At 34.8% G+C, this 22,135-nt stretch overlaps 1 protein-coding gene and 1 long non-coding RNA gene across 4 annotated transcripts; both read right to left on the reverse strand.

Annotated features, from left to right (window-relative positions):
* Positions 1-1,070: 1,070 nt before the first annotated feature.
* On the reverse strand, positions 1,071-21,562 carry LOC123225264 (transcription factor TGA2.3-like). 3 transcript variants are annotated; one of them, XM_044649186.1, is made up of 11 exons: positions 21,407-21,562; positions 19,950-20,050; positions 19,707-19,780; positions 19,430-19,573; positions 19,101-19,178; positions 18,950-19,009; positions 18,692-18,769; positions 18,533-18,584; positions 6,336-6,607; positions 4,111-4,359; positions 1,071-1,574 (listed from the first exon to the last, which is right to left on the reverse strand). In XM_044649186.1, the coding sequence occupies exons 3-11, from the start codon at positions 19,761-19,763 to the stop codon at positions 1,428-1,430; spliced, it is 1,137 nt and encodes a 378-aa protein (XP_044505121.1). In that variant the 5' UTR covers positions 19,764-19,780; positions 19,950-20,050; positions 21,407-21,562; the 3' UTR covers positions 1,071-1,427. The 3 variants fall into 3 exon arrangements, with proteins under 3 accessions (XP_044505121.1, XP_044505123.1, XP_044505122.1); XM_044649188.1 differs by lacking the exon at positions 21,407-21,562 and adding an exon at positions 20,842-20,862; XM_044649187.1 differs by lacking the exon at positions 19,950-20,050 and having other exon boundaries at positions 21,407-21,556.
* On the reverse strand, positions 14,146-18,526 carry LOC123225266. Its single transcript, XR_006504118.1, has 2 exons — positions 15,890-18,526; positions 14,146-14,566 (listed from the first exon to the last, which is right to left on the reverse strand). It is a non-coding gene; the product is annotated as an uncharacterized LOC123225266 (long non-coding RNA).
* Positions 21,563-22,135: the final 573 nt, after the last annotated feature.

Here is a 22,135-nt window from a genome sequence, read left to right on the forward strand (position 1 = left end):
CAGTAAGAAATGGCTTGTTTTTATTGACTGTGTCCATAATAAATGCCCTTTACAAGCCTTTGATACTCAGAAAAAGCTATTGATCAAAGAGAAATAAGAACAAATGATTGCATCCTTTTTGTACTCATGACTAAGCCATTGACCAAAGAGACAACTAAGAGCAAATCATAGACAACAAATCAGAAATAAATTCCCAGATATTCTTGAGCTGTTGGACCAAATAACCAACAATTGGGGCATAGGATGATTATTATTCTGTTTAACAAAGATGGGTTTGAGTTGCAATCTACCATCTTCCTAAAGTGGTGCTGATTTCAACTCAAATTTTTAAGATTAAGAATCCTGAGTCTACCTTTTTAATCCTATTTTTTAATTTTAATTATATATTTTTAAGATCTTTAATTCAATGTCTATCATTTTATAATTTAGTGAATACTATAATTAGATATTTGGAAATGCTGATAATAATTGAATGGTTACATCCATTAACCACTATTGGTCAGCGTTGACCACCTTTAACCATCATTTACTACTCTTGATTTTTTTAGTTAGAATTAGTACATTTAAAATAAATAAATTTAAAAATATACATTTAAAATTATGATTATTTATATAATTAATCTTTTAGTATTATTTTCATAATTAATTTTAATTTAAAAAATTAATAATAATTTCTATTTAATCAATGTTTTATATTTCAACCATGTAATCATAAATTCATAATATATTCCCTTTTTTTATTCATTATTGGAATAAGTATCTATTTTCATTTCAAAAGAATTCCAACAAGTCAGGGGAAATTCTTGATCCAACAAGGGCCGTAAAATTGTACATAAACTATGTATGGTTAAGACAACCATATAAATGTAATAAACATATAATTATTTTTTGTAAAAACAATTTATATCGAAATTGGGACCAAAATTTATTATTACTAGATAGAAGTTAATACTATATGAGTAAATATGGGGAGGGTTTACTATATGACAATTATCTCATCCTCCTCCATTCTGTTATTACAACAAAAACACAACCTGAAAGCTTAAGAACATTGAAGATGACAAAAGAAATTAATGGAGGCAGCCAAAATGGATAACTATTCCCATTAATGTGAAATCTGGTAAACAAATTGAACACTGTAACCTATGTTCTGTTTCATCCAGATTCCAACAATAAACATTTATAAGATTTATTAATGCTATTTGTTTTACAATACAAGAAGAAAACATACTAAAACAACATTTCTCTTGCGATAACTACAGATGTAACCTATAAATTCAGTAAAATATATGATCCCAATGGACTTCAACAACAGCTGAGATCCACCCAATATTCATAGCACAGCTACCCTCCAAAGAGATTTGTTATAATTTAATCAGCTACAGAGTCATAAACTTCTGCATAACTTGGAAGAGAACTTACAGTGTTTATTCCCGTGGCCGTGCCAGCCAGAGGGAACTGAGAGCCCTTAGCCTACAGAAATAGTCATTTATTGCAAGAAGGGCACGAGCAGATTGCCGAGTTGTTAATATACGATGCATTTGTTGCAGTGTTTGCTGTCGCAGATTATCAGCCTGGTAATTGCCAGAGATAAAAACTATTAGAAACAATAAGTTGTCCAAAAGGGCAGAGGGAAACTTTGGCAAATTCTGAACATAAAATTATTTCTATGCAGCCATCAGACAAGGAAAAAGGTACAGTGAATAACTGGAGTCGATTCAATGGTTTTCTCTATTTACAAGGCCTTCAACTAGATTTCTTTTTTTTTTTTCCAACAGCAATCAGTTTGAAATTCTGTAAAAAAATTAAAAACTAGAGTCCAACATACCTTGCTAATTAACACTGAAAGCATAGGTAAGGAACTGCAAACAAAAAGGATTCAACCATGCAGTTCATAAAAAACAAAGTACCAACCATGCAGTCCATATACAAAATCCAGCCCACTGAAGGAATTTGTTCAGGTACTAGACTTCCTTCTAATTGAGACAGAAGATTTTGAGATGACTAAAATGAGTTTCAAAAAGAAATTGCCCATCTTTTATGTATTTCTTTCAGTTCCAACCCTTGAATAAATTTATTCACCTCATGTTAACAATCTGTTTCTTTCAATTGAGATGCCACAAGCGACAAATTAATGGATGTAAAAGCATGAGCTGTAACACAAAACATCATTATGAATGCAAAATCAGAATCACAAAAATTATGGAATTCCACTTTCATAGATAAAATTCTACAAATGTCTCTCAACAAGAAAATCCTTTCAAGTCAGAAGTTGTTCTAATCATACAGGAATATTTTATGTGTATGCAATGAAGTGGTGAATGCTCAGGTGTAACTACAAAAAAATAATAATCTTGTTTGATACCCAGCCAATTTCAACACAAACAAATAAGTAAAACAGAAGTTATTTTATTGATAAAGGGGATTTACAAGTAGATAAACTGGCAATTTGAGGAGCCGAAACCTCCCAATCTGGCAATTCGAGGTGTGACCTTCCAACTCAGCCCAAAGGCTGTCTAAAAACCCTAATTTTTTCTTTCCTCACTTTTTTTCAACCCTAGATACCGTTTATATATACTTGTTCCACCCCTAAAATTAGGTCATGTGTCCTCTAAACCCTACCCTCTAGAATTAAGATGTGTCCCCAAAAACCCTAGGTCCTAACAAGTCTGTTAATTATGTGTTAGTCCTTGTGTAGATATATATAATTTCAGAAAAACTAATTATCCATGCAACCAAATCTAAATGGTTCATTATCCCTAACCATTTATTGTTCTATAATCTAAGAGCTAAAAATTGGAATATTTATAAGATAGTAAAGAAAATGATCTTCATCTGTAAGAGAAACATTTATGGCACCACATCCGCACATCTTTAAACTAGTTCTTACCCTTTTTCTCAGAATTTTAGATTAGAACACTTCCCATGGATATTGAATATAAAATTCATAATTACTGCACCTTGGAAATATCATACAGATAATAAAATTCTAACCATCCAAAATACTTAGATCTAATTTGTAAAGACAAATTAGAGAATTGACATAATCTAAAATTAAAAATTCGTAAAATAATGAACCTGTAGAGTAAGTCCCTGTACAATGATAAGACTTTTGGGTCAAATTGAAATTTCCTCCAAAATTTATCAAATACCTAAGAACTTTTGGCGTGTATTCTAATGTTAAGCCACATTTACCAGGAACAGAAATAAGAATGTTTTGTATGAACTTTAATGTCAAATTGAAATCTGGAATAGCTTGTCTAGGCATCTCACACTTTAACAGAAAGACAAATCGAAATGACACGAATACCAAAAGACATACTAATTACTAAAGCATTTCATTGCTCACTTCAGTTTAACAAGATTGACACCAGAGGAAAATAAGGGTCTTAGGTTAGGGTATTGATTTCACAAAGTAATTATAAAAAATAATATGTAGCATTTGTATTTTTAAGATGAAGATTCAACTACTCTTAAGCTCTTAACATAAAAAATTGAGATTACATGAATGTCACTTGTAAAAATAGTGCTCCAAATATGAAAACAATAAAACGCTCTCGATTAAAGTTTCTTTGAAGATGATGGAAGTATTCTTAATATATAAAATACTAAAAAGCTCAATCAATATTCTTAATAATTGTAAAATGCAAATAAAAATATTTTACATGAACATAAAGAACACTCAAAAGTGTTAGTAAAATCTTTAAAAATTGAATAAACAATGTAAATGTTTACCCTTTTTCTTTTGGGTTGGGGGGGGGGTCTTTCTTTGCTGAAAAGAGGGTAAAAATTTGTATTTAGTTAAAATATTTCCCAGAAAATCAATAAATGCATTTTTTTCCATTTTCTGAAAATGATAAAGGGTTAACAGATTCCAAGACGCACCCCAATATGCTTAAAATTACACTAATATCACACCATCAAAGCTTATCACTTTGTTTCTGTCAAGGCATTATGAAATGCAAGTAAAATTCAAAATCCGCCACTTCAAAACCAAGCCTGTTCCAAGGCAGCAAATGTTCTTCCTTTCTTTTTACTATTAATCAACAAGCAGATAGCAACTAGCAAAGTGAAAACAAAGCAAGAAGGATCAAACTTAGATGAAATTACCTGACGTAGGAACCCTTCAAGAGTTCCTAGCTTTCCCATTGCCATGGCCATTTGACCCATGTAGTTTGCCACATTCCCAGATGATCCTGATGGGTTGGGTGAACCATTAGCTAAAGTCTCGGCTAAAGATTGCTGCAATGCATCCATTCCTTGCGAAAGGGCATCTTCAGCCTGTTGGGATGATTGCTGCAAGCTGTAGATGGCCACCAACTGCTGCTCGGTTAGAGGTTCCAATTGGTTCACAAGAAGCTGCAACAGAATTAATCCAGCTAAAAAAAACAGAGCACAAAAACATGCCAATGTAATGTAGATAGCATCACTACCATATGAGGTTGGATTAAAACAGAACCTAAATTTGCCAAAACATCAATCTAATTATTAGTTACTTGAAAAAGAAAAATGGTAACTATTACATGGCTCTTTTTTTTTTTGAGAAATTTAAATATTACAGTCAAAACAAATACTAATGACTAATTTAACTCTTTTAACTACAACTCATGCTGGGAAAATTTTGACATACCAAAGTTCGGGATCATGTTTTACGAAACACCCAAAGATTATTACACAGATCAATATGGAAATAAACCTTTGAACACTTCGGAAAACAACAGCAAATACCAAGACAAATTTTCTTTTTTTAGTAGAACAATAAAACTGCGCATTATGTCAGCAATGAGGAAAGTATATAAGCATTTGTGGGAGAAGGATTTAAAAAAGGAAATTAATCATGGAGAGTAACTGTGTCAAGTATCATTCACAAAAGCTAACAAAAAGCAAATACATGAACCTAAGGCACTCAAAGGTGCTGGAAAACAAAGTCGGGATTCCTATCTATTAATAGCTTGCTGAACAGGCAGCATATTATTATCTCTATTGGAAACATCTCTAAATATAATGCACGTAACTGATTATTTAATGTGAAACTTGTGACCGATTATTTCAGTTCTAAGCTTCTCCCTCATATAATGCATGTGAATCAAAAACTACATTTTTTTATACACATAAATCTCTATACTCCAAACCATGTAAAAAAACACAAACACATAATAGTTTGATTCATCCAAAGATTAAGATCATTAGTAAACTTTAATAATTTGTTACGTTACCACCGAATCCGCACATTTTCTAGTCACAACATCAGAATATAATCCAAGACTCATATAGTTGAAGCTGACTTTTCTCGTATGGCCTAAAAATGGACTTCACTTCTTCACCACAAACCCTATCCTGAGTAAACCTAGACCAAGAACCCTCAAGTAATTGCCTTTTGTGTCAACCACTTAAAACTAAAATTTTCAATCTTTATATACATATAGTGCCTCATCCTAAAATTCTTCCGTGACAATATGTCAAGAAAAACTGAATTTCTATTATTGTATTTGAACTGAGATTGTAATCCAGCATAACCCTAATAAATAAGATTGGTTTCTTATAAAAACTTTGAACAGTAAAACTTATACAAAGTCATAAATTACTAAACACTAAGCCTAGCTTATGTTCTTCAACTTACCAAAAACATAAAACTTATGTTCTTTAACCATGTATTCAAATTGGCAAAGTAGTCAATTAAGTTAAAATGTACATGTTTTTCAGACTAATGGAAGGATCTCACTTGATGGCATTGCAACTCTCCTCCAAACCCAAAACAAATTACTTTTTAGGAACCTTGAGTCCTTTAAACTTAGAGTGTGGATCAAAATTTTTATTAATTATAGGCTTTAACATGTTTTGCGTTCTAACTGTTAAAATGACTTAAGTCAATCTAACTTGGATACTCAGAACATCATACATCCTTTCATTTTTATTTTTCTTCCCAATGTGGGACTTATATATTCCAACACTCTCCCTCAAATGCAATTGGACTTCCAATTGACACTTGTCATACATGGGATCCACCTGAGTTTTAACCCAACAGTCTAACTTCTTTCAACTTAGCCAACCATGCTCAATCGTTTCTTGAATCAACGGACTCTAATACCATGTAAAAAATCTTGGGTCCTTTAAACTTTAAGTGTGAATCAACATCCTTATTAATTATGAGCTTTAACATGTTTTTGGGTTCCAATTGTTAAAATAATTTCAGTCAATCTAACTTGGATACCCATGACATTATATACCCTTTCATTTTTATTTTTCTTCTCAATGTGAAACTCGTATATACCAACATTACTTTATTTAAAAGTCACAAGAGAACAGAAACTGTAATGAGGCAGGGATGCACACACCTTGAGGAGCTCAGATGATCGGAACCCACCAATCCACATAAAACACCTTTCTGCCGGTGTCGTCCACATTCCAGACAATAAATGGAAGACATCAGCTTTCGCAGCAGTGCCTTTGAGCCTGAATATGTCATCAAACTGCACTGTAACATTGTCAATAATAGTACGGAGTTCAGTGTCACCAGCATGAGAATTAACTGCAGCTCTCAACTCATTAATTTGCCTATTATGCTCTTCCAGCCACCTTGCATATTCTACATCAAATGCCAAGGCACCTGCAGACCATCCATGTATCAACAAGACAATCAGCTAAAAATTAGAATCTCCTTTGAAGTAAAAAAACTAGGCATTGAATAACCCAGCAATAAAGAGAACAAACACAATAAGAAACACAAAACACTAATTAATCTCATCCACCATGTCAGCAACAACATCCTAAAGACAATACAGAGAAGTGTCACAGTTTCAAGAGCATAGATATCCAACAGCATGGCTATAAACCAATCTGCATTGAGGAACGCTGGTTCAAATATTATCAAACACTCGTCCTGCACAATAGATGAAAGGTTGACTAGGACTGCATTGATGAATGGCCATTCCATAATTTGGAATACCCACTCTACAAGAAATATAAAATAAAATAATATTTTGCCCTAATTAGCACTATTCATATAACATAGTATTTTTCAGATTATTTTTCTCTAGAAATATTCTCTCCTCCTAGGTCAATTCATTCTCGTGTCACAAACACCCCCCACAAGTCTTCAACAACTTCTCCGTTCATTGTATGATGGCTTTGCTACCCTATGTCAATGAGTAGCATCCTTTCTACCTTGGAAGGATAGTGGAAGTCTCGTTCATGCAGAGATCTTGAAGTGGAGGAGCCACAAGAGGTGGCATGTGCTTTATCCTTCTTTGAATTGTAATATTACATTCGATTCATACACCTAATTCATAGGTTAGGGTTTTGTGTTGTCAAATAAGAATTTAATTTCCATTGTGTTTATTTATTCAATTTACACACAAAATCCCAACAATGGTATTAGAGTCGAGGGATTCATGAATCGATGTGTAAATTTCATTATGTGATCTGTATGTTTGTCCTTGTGACTGATAACATGCTTATCGCTTGATCATATAATGACTGGATGCCTAATTGTTGAGTTTTGAGTTCTATTTGTTGAATGGTTTTATAATTATATTTTATGTTGTTTTGTTAAGGTTAGATCCAAAAACTCACATTGTTGTAAGAGTTTTTGTATCAATTTTGTGTTGTTGCATGTTGTAGCGAGTGATGGTTGATCATGCCATGAAGAGTTGGGTGTGTCATGCCCTATATGCCTTTTTCGAAGAACAAAATTGGAATGATTTTCCAAATCTTCATCACTACAATATTTTGGAATCGAAGGTAGGACGGTCTTTCCTTTCATGGAATGCCCATTCTATCAAGTAGATCAACCTTTAACAACAAACAAAATAGTTGTTCCACTAAGAACAGCATTGTTCCATGTGGTCATTCCCTTTGCCGTGAAGTTTCGCAAGGAGTAAAACCCCAATTCTAGAGAGAGAACACATGTTTCATTCTTCAAATTTGGTCTTATTATACAGGAGTTATGTATGTCTGATGGAGTACATCGTGAGTTCAAGAAGTTTGCACTTCTCATGACTCTACACAGGGATATACTAGTTATTCGTGATGATAAAACCATCTATGATGATGCTACTATAAATCCAAATGTGCTTGCAATTGTAACATACCGTGATTGTAAAGCTAGGCAAGTAATTGTCTAGGATCATTATTTTGGATGGGAACCTTGTAATGGATGTGTGTAGTACACATCCAATGGTCTAGTCCTTGAGTGATAAGTTAGTAAGGTATATGATAGATGCCTAGGCAGAACCTCAGTCCTTTAAGTCCCTTTCAGACGGTATCTCGCCACCATTTCACAATTTCCCAGCAAGCAACACAATAGCAACAGTTTACCAATGTCATAATAAAAACATTGTAACAATAATGAGAAAGGAAAATATGTATTGTTTTGATCGATTTCCAAATAAAGGTTACATAATCACTTCTCAATACAATGACTATTTCCTAGCAATCTCAATTACAAAATAGTAATTCTAGACCTTGAATAATCTACTCAAAAGTTGTGAAACAATCACAAAAGTACAATGGAAACACCAATGTCCACACTTAGCTTCCGAGAGGCCAGCACTCTCCCTTCATTCCTTCAGTTTTTCCTTTCTGCTCCTCTATTGCAGCACCTACTCCCCTTTTTCTCTTTTTTTTCAGCTAATCCCTTCTTCTTTTCCCCTAATGTTGTGCCACGTATTCCTTTCTCCTGTTGTTGACTTATTAGTAAAGTAATGGCCACTTAATCACCTTACTTGCTACCAAGTGTCTCCTTCTTTTTTTTACTTTTTTCGTGCGAGAGATATAAACATTAGTTCTAACATTTTCCCTCCCATCGAGAGGCACCTTGCCCTCAAGGTGGAAATGGGGAAATAGGTGATGAAAAGAGACGAATGGCTCCTATGAATTCTCGCAGTTAGGAAGGTTTTTCCGTTTAACCAAAACTTCCAACTCTCCTCTGTTGGAGTACCTATGTTACAAGATCCCCAAGGACTAGAGCTCCAATTCTCCCTATTAGTCATGCATTCCAGCAACTGTTGTGTCATGGTAGATGGACCAACATGCTTTTTAAGTTGTGACACATGGAAAATTAAATGAATTTTCGCTACTGGAGGCAGCGACAAACGATTGGCTACTGTACCTATTTTTTCCAATATTTTGTAAGGTCCATAATAGCGGGGGTTGAGTTTCTCATTAGGTTTCAAAGCCAAGGAACGAAATTTGTATGGTTGCATTTTCAAGAACACTCGGTCACCAACCTGGAACTACAACTCCCTTATATTTTGGTCGGTGTATTTTTTCATCCTCTCTCGGGCTTTGGTGAGGTTATCCTTCAATTCATTTAAAATGGTGTTTCACTCACCAATCATTTTGTTACTTCCTCTATCTTCGAAGCTTCATCCACCCATCATAATAACATCGGTAAGTCACGACAGCATAATGTTTTGAAATGTGTCATTCCGGTGGAGCTATTAATGGAGATATAAACATTAGTTTTAACATTTCCCCTCCCATCGAGAGGCACCTTGCCCTCAAGGTGGAAATGGGGAAATAGGTGATGAAAAGAGACGAATGGCTCCTATGAATTCTCGCAGTTAGGAAGGTTTTTCCATTTAACCAAAACTTCCAACTCTCCTCTGTTGGAGTACCTATGTTACAAGATCGCCAAGGACTAGAGCTCCATGTCTCCCTATTAGTCATGCATTCCAGCAACTGTTGTGTCATGGTAGATGGACCAACATGCTTTTTAAATTGTGACACATGGAAAATTAAATGAATTTTTGCTACTGGAGGCATAATAGCGGGGGTTGAGTTTCTCATTAGGTTTCAAAGCTAAGGAACAAAATTTGTATGGTTGCATTTTCAAGAACACTCGGTCACCAACCTGGAACTACAACTCCCTTATATTTTGGTCAGTGTATTTTTTCATCCTCTCTCGGGCTTTGGTGAGGTTATCCTTTAATTCATTTAAAATGGTGTTTCACTCACCAATCATTTTGTTACTTCCTCTATCTTCGAAGCTTCATCCACCTATCATAATAACATCGGTAGGTCACGACAGCATAATGTTTTGAAAGGTGTCATTCCGATAGAGCTATTATAAGTTGTGTTGAACCAATACTCTGCCCAGGATTTCCATCGTGGCCACTGCCTTAGCTGCCTAAAACAGAAGCATCTCAAATAATTTTCCAAGTGTCGATTCACCACTTCTATTTAGCCATCCGTCTGAGAGTGATATGAAGAACTAAACTTCAGTGAGATGTCTGCTGCTTTAAAGATCTTCACTCAAAATTGGCTCATAAATAAACGGTCCTAATTTGAAACTATTGAGCGTAGGAACCCATGCAACTTCACAATCTCCCGAATAAATCTTTGAGCTACTTCAACAGCAGAAAAAGGATGTCTTAGCATGAGAAAATGACTATATTTTGTTAACTAGTTAACCACCACCAGGATGGTATCTACGTTGGCTATATTCAGAAGCCCGATTATAAAATCCATCAAAATATCGACTTTAGTTGGCAAAGGCAACGATTGAAGTAATCCAACTAGTGGCATCACTTCATATTTTATCCGCTGACAAGTATCACATTTTGCCACATATTTCTTCACATCAGACTTCATTCCTTCCCAAAACAGAACTGCGACTGCTCTTTTATAGGTTCAAAAGAACCCAGAGTGTTCCCCATACAAGGAAGAGTGGAACTCCTTCAGAAATTTAGGGATGAAAGATGAGTTTCTAGGCAACACTAACTTGTCGTAGTAGAAGTCAACCATTTTTTAGTTGGCAGCCTTCATGGGACTTGGAATTACCTAACAAGTCATGCACTAGACACTGGAGCTTTTCATCATTGGCCACTTCTTGCTCAACTCCTTCAAGCCCTTCTCCATGGGCTACTGTCATCACCAATAATTCAGTTTCAAAGCTCAAATTTCGAGACAAAGTGTTAGCGGTCCTGTTTTCGCATCTGTGCTTATACTGAATTTCAAAGTCAAACTTTAGCATCTTCATTACCCATTTTTGTTGGTCACCCCTGATAACTCGTTGATCCATCAAGAATCTCAAGTTACGTTGGTCAGTTCGTACCTTAAAATGGAATCCAAGTAAATAGTGGCACCATTTTTGAAACACCATAACAATCGCCATTAGTTCCTGCTCATACACTGATTTATTTCAATTCTGAGAGGATAACGCTTTACTACTGAATGTAAGGGGTCTGCCTTCTTGCATTAACACTGCTCCAAAGCCCTTTTCGGAAGCATCAATTTCAATAATAAATTCTTAGAAAAATCTAAGAGGGCTAGTACGGGCACCAAAACCATTACTTCTTTCAATTTCTCAAAAGTTATTGTCACTTTTGAATTCCAAAAGCAGTTTTTTTCAAGAGCCTAGTGAAAGCCTCCACAATTTTTTCATACCCTTTCACAAACCTCCGATAATATCCCGTGAGTCTCAAAAACCCTCTCAACTCTCATAGATCTCTAGGTATCGGCCAGTCGTTCATAGCATGCACTTTCCGAGGATCTACTTCTACACCTCCCCCAAAAACTATGTGGCCCAAATAATCAATTTTGAACTTTCCGAATGCACATTTTTTCCAATTTACCATGAACTAGTGATTCTTCAACAGCTCTAACACCATCCTCAGATGTCTTATATGATCTTCAAATTGCCACTATACACTAAAATGTCTTCAAAAAAAATCAAAACAAAACGACGAAGGTAAGGCCAAAATACCTCATTCATCACTCCTCGAAATGTTGCGGGCACATTTGAAAGCCCAAATGGCATCACAAGAAATTTGTAATGCCCATCGTGGATTCGAAAAGTTGTTTTTTCCACATCTTCCACTCATACATGAATTTGATGGTAGCCCAATCTCAAATCTAGTTTACTGAATACTGTTGCTCCGACAAGTTTGTCAAGCAACTCATCAATGGCTACGATGGGAAACTTGTCGGGAATGGCTAGAAAATAGGCTTATACTAGGCCGAATGACACTAGCTATTAACATTTCTTTTACTATCCTCTCTATTTCATCCTTTTAGAAATAGGGGTAATGGTAAGGTCGGATGTTGGTGTTGGGCATTAGAGAGTAATCTGATGGCATAATCATGATCCCTTCTATGTGGCAATCTCGTGGGTTCTCCAAAAAGATAGTTAAATTCCTCCAATAATTCATTTAATCCCGACTCTACTAATTGTTGTTTTGAATTCCTCTCCTGAAGCATTCCTTTGTAATCCACTAAATATCCCTCTCCCCTAGCCATCAACTCTTCAAAGTGGATTCCAACCTGCATAAAGTGGTGTCTCCTTTTAACTCTATTCACTACCCATTCCAATTAAATTTCATGGACTGTATTTTCCAATTTATTTTCACCTCCCTCAGCTTGCATAACCAATCTACCCCTAATATAATGTCAACGCTGCCCAATTTGAATAGGAAAAAATCTTAAACACAATTATCTCTTGGAACTCCAACATCACCTGATTGCATTTACCCATTCCCTGGATCTTTCTTTCATCTCCTAAGGTAACAGCAAACTTTGTCAACGACATTGATAGATTTAATTATTCCACCAACCTATGGGAAATGAAGCTATGAGTAGCTCCATTGTCCAACAAAACCACCACTCACCTACCACCGATCTCACCAAAAAAATTCATCGTTTTAGGACTGTTGAATCCATCCATTGAGCTGGAATTTAGCATCAGCTCCAACTCTTTTTCTTCCATTACCACACTCTCCCCCTCCTCGGAAGCCTCTCCTCCTTCTTCCTCATCTTCCGATGCAATCATGACCCTAAACTATCGATTCTTACATTTATGTCCAAAAAAATGTCATCACATCGAAAACAAAGCCTTTTCTCCATTTTCGAATGAAACTCATCATCAAAAAGTTATCGAAATGTCCTCTTTTGCAGTGATTGGCTCACGAATGCGATTAAACTCGTCGCTCCTCTATTGGGGTATGCGTCTCTTGCATTCGAAGGAGGAGTGAATTTGGGTGCATTAGGCTGAAGGCTGTTAGATATTGGGTGGGTCATGGGTAGTTTGTGTTGTGGGGAGGTGGAATTTGTGGATCGGGCAATGGACTAGGTTGGCTGAGTGCATGGGCCAATGGCTTGGTTAAGGGAATTGGTTGGTGTGGAGTAATAAAATCAGGTTGGGCTGAAGAACTGGGCCGTTAAGCATGGGGGTGTCACACAAATCCCAGGTCGGAGCCCTAGCTTACCGTCGATCACCCAATTTTTATCTTCAACTTGCAGTGCCCTCTCCATCATATCTTCCAGCATCCTCAACAAGAACATTTTGACTACGATTCGGACATCATCAGCGAGTTCATTCATAAAGAGTGTCGTTAGCGACTACTCTGTTACACCTTCCACCATTGTCAACAACATTTCAAAGCGTAGTCGAAACTGATGTATAGAGTCTGTTTGACGAGCGACAATAGCTCCTCATGCAAAGTGTGTTCCTAGTCGGTTAGGAATCATCTCAACAATTCATTTTGAAACTCCATCCAATCCCAAAACGTCTACTGTTTCACCTTTCACTTGAACAAGCTCAAAGCCTCCCCCTCCATACAAACACCAATAGCCACCAACTTCTCCTTTCGATAAGACAGTTTACGTTAAAATATCTCTCCATCTTAAAAATTCCACTTGATAGGGTTTTCTCCGTCGAACACCAAAAGGTCCAATCGACGAAATGGGATGTCTCTCCTACACACTTTAGTTATCTCTTCCTTTCCCCTCACCTTGTTGGTAACTTCTTTCCCACCTTCATTTCCCTTGGCTAGAGGCACTGTTGCCTCCCTCTCTAGTGGTGAATATGAGGGAGATGGTTCCTACCCAACAAGAATCTTTCCTTTATCTATAACGGACTCACGCAAGTCCCTCAGGTAACCTTTAATGGTCTTTACGCTAGTTTCCAATCCTTTCATTCTTTGATTCATCTCTCTCATTTGAGAACCCAAAGTCTCCATCCGCTCCTTCACCGTCATCATTTCCACTCTACTCTCCATTCAGGCCATGCTCTGATACCAAATGATAGATACCTGAGCAAAACCTCACTCGTTCAAATCCCTTTTAGACAGTATCCCACCACCACTTCACAATTTCCCAGCAACATAACGGGAACAATTTATCAACGTCATAACAAAAACATTGTAATAGTAGAGAGAAAGGAAAATATGTATTGTATTGATCGATTTCCAAATAAAGGTTACATAATCACTTTTTAATACAATGACTATTTCCCAGCAATCTCAATTACAAAATATTGATTCCAGAATTTGAATAATCTACTCAAAAGTTGCAAAACAATCACAAAAGTACAATGGAAACACCACTGTCCATACTTAGCTTCCGAGAGGTCATCACTCTCCCTTCATTCCTCCAGTTTTTCCTTCCTGCTCCTTTACTGCAACACCTACTCCCCTTTTTCTCTTTTTCTTCAGCTAATCCCTTCTTCTTTTCCCCTAATGTTGTGCCACATATTCCTTTCTCCTATTGTTGACTTATTACTAAAGTAATGGCCACTTGATCACCTCGCTTGCTACCAAGTATCTCTTTCTTTTTATTTACTTTTTTCCTGCAAGAGATGTAAACATTAGTTCTAATAGTATATAAGTTATAGAGTTCCATTTATGAACTCAAGCTAGCATTGAGTATCTGAAACTTTCATTTTTCGACAAAGCCATAAAGTTTTTGGCTTTATCAAAACGAAGATAAGCCTTATGTGTGTAAAAGTTTAGTAGTTGTGGTATTTTATGTTGATCACATATTGCATATCAGAACCGATATGTCGCACTTGCAAACAATAAAAGATTTGGTTATCCAAGTGTTTTTCTATAGAGGACTTAAGAGAAGCAATCCATACCTCGATATTATCATCTACCATGTAGATTGTGTAAGTTGCTCGACCTAAATCAAAATGTATAGCTAGCAAGTTGTTGAAGTAATTTAGCATGTAAGAATCCAAAAGATTTTTTGTCACATGGTGTATGCCTTTTTAGAATTGTGTCTTAAGACACAAGTGAGAGACAAGAAGATTTGGATTCCAGTAGTATCCACCATTGGATCCATCGTGTACATCAAGTTTTGTACTCAAATTGATATCATATATACATTGAGTACATGTCCAGACGAACACCATTGAACAATTGTCAGAAAAATCCTTGAGTTTATGAAAAAAAAAAGAAGAATATATTTTTGGTTTATGGAGAAGATGACAACACTCGTAGAGGATACAGTGATATTATTTTCAAACTAAATATTTGGATATTGATCATAGTCAAATCATGTGCATTGTATTAATGAGATTATAGTTTACTTGATAGTATTATAACAAATCATACGACAAGAGTCAAGTATATAGCATTATGAAATGCAAGCTTAAAGGTGATTTGGATCAAGAAGTTCACTTTTGAATTTGTGATTCCAAGCATGATTGATCTAGTCTAATTGATTTTGATATTGCTTTGATTAAGTGATCATGGTCTCATCATGTGGTCAAAGCATTTACTCAAACAATTCTACTTGACCAACAAAATTTTGATCAGTATAGAGGTGTGCAAACCTGCTTACTACCGGCAGACTACAATATAACCGATCCACTAATAAATGCTATGTTGCAACATAATTATAATGGACACGTAAAGTCATTTGATGTTAATCGCATAAATAATTGGCTATAATGCAAGTGAAAAATTATTGGAGTTGGTGCTCTAAAGTCAATCATGTTTAATGATAAATGTTCGCAGTATGCCATGTTTATATACCAATGAATGATAATCTTTATATACGTCCATAAATATTTACATATATGTTAAGATAAATATCAATTAGCTTGTGGGCCTAAGTAATAATTTGTGGTTAAGTTAATGGGTTGGCGTGTGAAAAGAAATCTGCATACCTTATTTGGATCGGGTTGGATTGCTAGAGCAGGTGGAGTTTCATTTCCCTATTTCATCTTCTTTTCAAGTGTCTTCTTCCATCTTATGTTTCCCGTCTTCTTCTTCATTTCCCTATTTTTTCCATTTTCTTCTTTATTCATTTCTTCAAATCTTCTCCACTCATTTTCGTCTTCTTCCTCCTGCAATTTTTTTCCAGTTTCCATTTGAATCAAATATTCCAGTGAAGAAAGGTTTTCCGACAATGGGATCTTGCCAAATTCTGCAACTCCTTCATTCCAGTGGCCATTTTCCACTGATTTATCTTCAAATAATGTTGGATTTTGCTCTAGGATACCAGAGTCAACCAACTTAGTTTCTTTCCTCTTTACATCCTCTTCAAATACGATTAAGATCTCTTCATCATCCAAATCATTTTCTTCCACCATAAGAATGGCCTAAGACTTACGTTTACAATCATGATTTGGATCCTCTTTACCTTCATAGTATAGACAAATTTCGTTGGGCCATACTTCTCAAATTTCCAACTATGTTAGTCATCAAACGAACCACCACCATCCACCATTGTCCTTGATGAGGTCAACTTTTTTCATCCTCATAATCAGTGATCTGATACCAATTGATGGAAATTGGATGAATTTTTTGGCAAACTCTCAATACATAACTCTAACAGAATTTTCACACAAATTTGTAGAAGGAAAACAATGAAGTAATGGTTGTTGTATTCTCTAAAGAACAAAAAATTGAAGTAATGAAATAGATAATAAGGAAAATGTATTTAGTGAGGAAAACCACAAGAAAATGGTTGTTGTATTCTTTAAAGAAAGTTAACCACTAGCTACTAGAGGCCAGGTCTCCTCAAACACGAAAGAAATGACTTAATAATTTTTTTGTCAAGATAATTCCTAACTCACTCTCACACACTCCCTCTTATTTATACAATCCCATAACCATTTAACGTATCTCCTATGCTAATAGCTTGCCAAGTGTCCACTATTTGAGCTATTGCATTGAACATTCTAAAATCACTTTCTTGTTGAATATCTTCTTAATCTTCTCTTTTGAGCTTGTTTGAAAAACTTTTGCAATCCAAGCTCTATCAATATCTCACATGTCAAGATTGTTTGTTGATAACCCAATACAACACATAGGCGCATATTGTCTGCAAGTTCACTAGACTAATCCACCAAAAGTTTCCAAATAGATAGTAATCCAAGTGTCCATAAAATAAATTCCCTAATAAATAGTGGAGCATGTGATCCTTAGACTTGAGATCACTAGAGTGACATACATCAATTGACATATTTTGACACTAGTTTAATATAACCTTTCATTTAAGGCTATCAATACACTGAGACTATAGTGGATCGACATAGGATTCATCATTCTCAGTTATGAGAAAATATATCATGTCATGTAGTTAGGTTATGACAATGTTTTACAAATCTATGGTTGTAGTGGGATTGAATTATTACTCAATCCAATATTAGTTCAACCATTGTTTGACTAGTCAAACATCGATGCAATGATTGTCTAAGATAAACACTACTTTTGTACTTCAGTATTGATGAGATATTAGATGATGAAAGAATTCAATTGCACGATAACCATATCGTTGATAGATTTATATCTTACATAGACTTTTCTTTATTTGGGTATGTTTATGTCTTACATAGACTCTTCTTCATTTTGGTGGTCATGATCTCTAGTTGGAGGTTGTTTTTGGTCTATGATTAGAAGGCTAACTAATTGTATATTGGTCATGATTCTAGTAACAACATAACAGAAAAATCTATGGATAAGGCTTGATTATCGAGGTCTTAAAGTTGTGTTATGGAACGGGGATAGAATTGTGAGAAAGAAGGGATGATCATCCTTGTTTGCATTGAGGAACACCCATTCCAATATTATGGAATGTTTGTTCTATGCAATGGACAAAAGGTTGACTAGAGTTGCATTGACAAATGCCCATTCCATAATTTGGAATGGTCGTTTTGCATGAAATATAAATTAAAATAATTTTCGTCCTAGCCATCACTATTCATATAGCATAGTATCTTTTGATAATTTTCTATGGAAATATTCTCCCTCCTTGATCAATCCATTCTCCGATAGCTACAAGTTCTCCATTCGTTGTACGATGACCTTGTTATCTTGTGTGGACAAGTAGCAACCTTTTTACCTTTGAAGGATTGTGGAAGTCTCATTTGTGGAGAGATCATGACGAAAAGGAGCCAAAAATGCTTGTATGTGGTTTATCCTTCTTTGAATTTAATTTTACATATTGATTCATACCCCTTATATATGGGTTAGGATTTCGTGTTGTTGAATAATTTTTTTTATTTTCACTGCATTTATCTATTCAATTGAAACACGATATCCTACCAATCAACATTCCTTATACCATACCATATCACTAGTAACTTTACTGCATATTGTGCCCTTGCAACAAAGATTTTGATCTAATGTAATTATTGATCAGTAATATTTTCATAGGGCAGCAACAACTCTGAATACTTCTTTATAGACCTCATACAATAAAGCAAGTACCCAATCTCAAGTCACTAAATATAATCACTGAGATCAATTTTAAATACCATAACCAACAAACATAAAAAATAGTTGAGATGAATAGTTTTATCTACCGTTTCCACTCATTGAATGAGTTTGATCTCCTGAACTTGAAATAAATATTCCCTACATTGACAATATTCGCAAAAATTAAACTAATGTGCATCCTGGCTTAAACAAGGGGAAATGATAAAACCTATAACATAGTTTGGTAGGTATAGCATAAGTAAAACCTGTTGGCGTGCTCGCTGCAACTCTTGCTCAAGTTGAGTCAACTTCAACCGACTACTCTCCAGTTGTTGTACATATGCCTGGAGGGTTTATTTTTTAAAGAAAAAAATTAATAGAGATCTAAATAGTACCACCCATGTCTTTATAGCAAAGGGAGCTGATAATAGAAGAAACTGAACTCTGACATCTATGCCATCTATATATTTTATTACACAACACAAATGTCAAAGTTGTGATAAAACTAATTTTAAAAGTAGCACCTTTTTCCTTAACCGACTTTTTCTTGCAGCCTCACGATTTTGAGCAAGCCTTCGTAATGTCTACTAGACAGGAGCGGATAGGTATGATCAAATTGAGTATATAATCATTGACATGAAATAACATTAATAATTAAGGCTAACCATTTACAACCTTCTGATCCCCTGATTTTTCTTTTGATTTGTCACTCGAATCAGAGGCTGCAATTGCCATCATTTCACCCCTTCCAAGCTGCAAATAGAAGCACAATATTAGGGTCCTCCAAGAACCAACACTTTGATCATTTTAAGAGGAAGAAAATCATTTTTGAAATACGTATCTGATTTTGATTACTAACGAAATAACAACAGAAGTTATTTTTATGTTGCAACATGTAAAGAGGCACAGAGAAAAGTAACAAGAAATTTAATTCGTAAGTATAAGAGCAATAGACTGTTTCCAGAAAACAACATTTGTTCAAATATAGAAGCAAGAGAGGTCACCCTTTGAGTTTTATCTTCTGTATCATCTGTTGAGGTGTCAGTTCTAGGACTCACTTCTTCCATATTAGACTCTCCCCGATTCTCAGGATAACCACTAGGTAAAGAAACCAAATTTGATTGCAGTTCTGTCTGTAGCAATAGTAACTAAGAAGCCATAGGAGGAACAAACAGATTAATATATGAAATTGGAAGTGTTTAAACTCCAAAAAGAGAGAGGGACTTTAAAATTCATTAGTTTTTTAATTGTAAAATTAACATAGGGAAGCCAAAGGTTCACCTTATTCACAGTGCCAAATTGAACATCGGTGCCAACTGCCTGGCTACTTGACATCATTTGATAAATTACATTACCTAGAAAGAAAAATCAATGAGTAAAAGAATATTAGCAATCAAACAGAGCAAAATGCAGCCTCCGCCTAAAATATTGACGGTCAATAAGTGAACCTAGAAATTGAAGAAGCAACCACAACAAATTGCTAAAATAATTGTATGATAGCTAAGGCCAAATAAAACTAAACACCTCTGCTAAGGTCAACGGCATCCTCTATGCCAAGTCTAAGTAATTGCTCTACCGTTCCAAAGTCTGGAACTTGAGAATTAACTGTATTTGCCTCTGTGCCCCTGCAGGTCAAAATTAATTAAGTCCCCAAGTACCTGAATGAAGAAATGATTCACAGAATAGGCCATACTAGGTCCAAATTATTCAACTTACAGGATGGGCTAAACTATATATTTCCTGTCTAGCAAAATTTTTGGAATAAAAACTTTTTCAACATAGGTCATTGCATATTTGAACTTGGTATGGCAATTTATGATACGGAATGGTCAATTGACTCAATCCATGATCAGATTTTGATTAAGTTTGATCACCAAATTATGGCAAAAAGAAATACACAATTTTAAGTAATTTGAAGACAACCAACTAGAACAAAAGTAGACTACATGCAGTTTGTTCTTTCCTAATCATATTCCCAACAGCTAAAACAATTAAACAGTCATGGTACAGCAGATTCCCCATTCTCTCAAACAAAATCAAACCAGACATCAAACATTCTAGTAACAAAAGAATTTTAAAACCCAGTAAAACACGATTTTGATCATATGGCACTTGATTATAAAGAGATTTGACAAAAAAAATATACAAAAGGAATTGTCAAAAGTAATATTTAAACTCTAGTATTGGCCACTCAGAAATCTGAATAATTATGTTGGAATCGATTGTGAGAAAAGAACATAATCTGACTGTCTTTTAAACACGAACAATTCTCCTATAAAACTGGAAATGCTATTAAATTCCATCAGGAACCGTATAATCAACATGATCAGGTTACCCAGATAGAAAAGCCTTCTAGTAACTTCAAGAAAGAGTCAAAAACTATTAAAAAGGTAAACGAAAACACAAAAGAATTTACACTGATTAGAAGTTGGAACCGAAGGACCGTAGCTGGGCATCCCGTTCACGCTTTTATTATTAATTTGAGCTCCACTATTTACTGTTCTACTACCCATTACACGAATATAACATCATCACCGAAACTTTGCATAACAAAAAAGCCAAAACACACCGCCCAACAACTTATCAAAAAAATTAAACCTACAAAGTCTACGAATCAAATATAACAACCGAATCACAGGCACAAACTATAAAACTTATAATAATAAGAATTCATCAGAACATCAAAAAAAAAAAAAAAAAGGCACCCTTTGAACTTAAAGCTCAACACACCGCCCAACAACTTATCAAAAAAATTAAACCTACAAAGTCTACGAATCAAATATAACAACCAAATCACAGGCACAAACTAAACAACTTATGATAATAAGAATTCATCAGAACAACCCAAAAAAAAAAAAAAAAGGCACCCTTTGAACTTAAAGCTCAAGTTGTTTTAGCAACCGTTTTCACCATAAATTTGGCAAGGAAAGACAGAGTAGTTCAATAAAATAAAGCGACCATAGCTAGAACACTGGATTTACCAAATTTAAGCCGAAACTGAGAGAAGAGCTCAAGAAATTCAAATCTAAGCAGTAAGAGAGTTGTCTGCAGATAAATATTGAATCCTTTTTTGACTTTTTTTTGGGTTTCTCATTGATTATAAGTTGCCGGTGTATCAGTATTTATGGGGTGCATACGAAACTGATATTAATATTTTTTTTATATAATTTTACTGTTGAAAACAAATAAGAATTTTACTGGAAAAAAACATAAAATAATAATTAGATAAATAAAGATAAAGAGCAAGGCCCACCTTGAATTTTGAGCATTTTAACAAGTAATTTTATCTTTTGAGAGGAGAGGAAGAAGCGTGACGTTCAGCCTCTTTCTCCTTGCGTCCTTTTCCGCTCAAACCTTTTTCCTTTCAATTTTCAAACCCACCAGTTTTGCGTTTCTATTTTGTACTTTAAAATTTACTGTTTGTCAATACAAAAGAATTTTATATCAGTTTTTTTATTTTTTAAAATAATACCGCATCTAACCCTTATTATTGAATAAAATAAATATTAAATTATACCCAATCAAAAATTAGCATGTGATTTTTTATCTGTTTACTATGTAATATAATAAAATATAAATAAAATAATAAAATATTATATTTTTAATATAATACAGTTGGATGATCAAAATATTTATAATAACAGTATAGTTATTAATTGCCCTGAATAGGAAAAGCACATAAAACTATTAAGACAGTCTAGTACACATCC

This window comes from Mangifera indica, chromosome 9 (genome assembly GCF_011075055.1).
Source record: "Mangifera indica cultivar Alphonso chromosome 9, CATAS_Mindica_2.1, whole genome shotgun sequence".
NCBI classification, from domain to species: domain Eukaryota; kingdom Viridiplantae; phylum Streptophyta; class Magnoliopsida; order Sapindales; family Anacardiaceae; genus Mangifera; species Mangifera indica.

Bases quoted from the DNA above. Each gene is read 5' to 3' on its own strand.
- LOC123225264 (XM_044649186.1), bottom strand. From the start codon at position 19,763: ATGATGTCAAGTAGCCAGGCAGTTGGCACCGATGTTCAATTTGGCACT. The intron at 18,770-18,949 runs GTGCTACTTTTA...TAAACCCTCCAG, and splicing joins AAAGTCGGTTAAGGAAAAAG to GCATATGTACAACAACTGGA. The intron at 4,360-6,335 runs GTGTGTGCATCC...ATTCTGTTGCAG, and splicing joins GATCATCTGAGCTCCTCAAG to CTTCTTGTGAACCAATTGGA.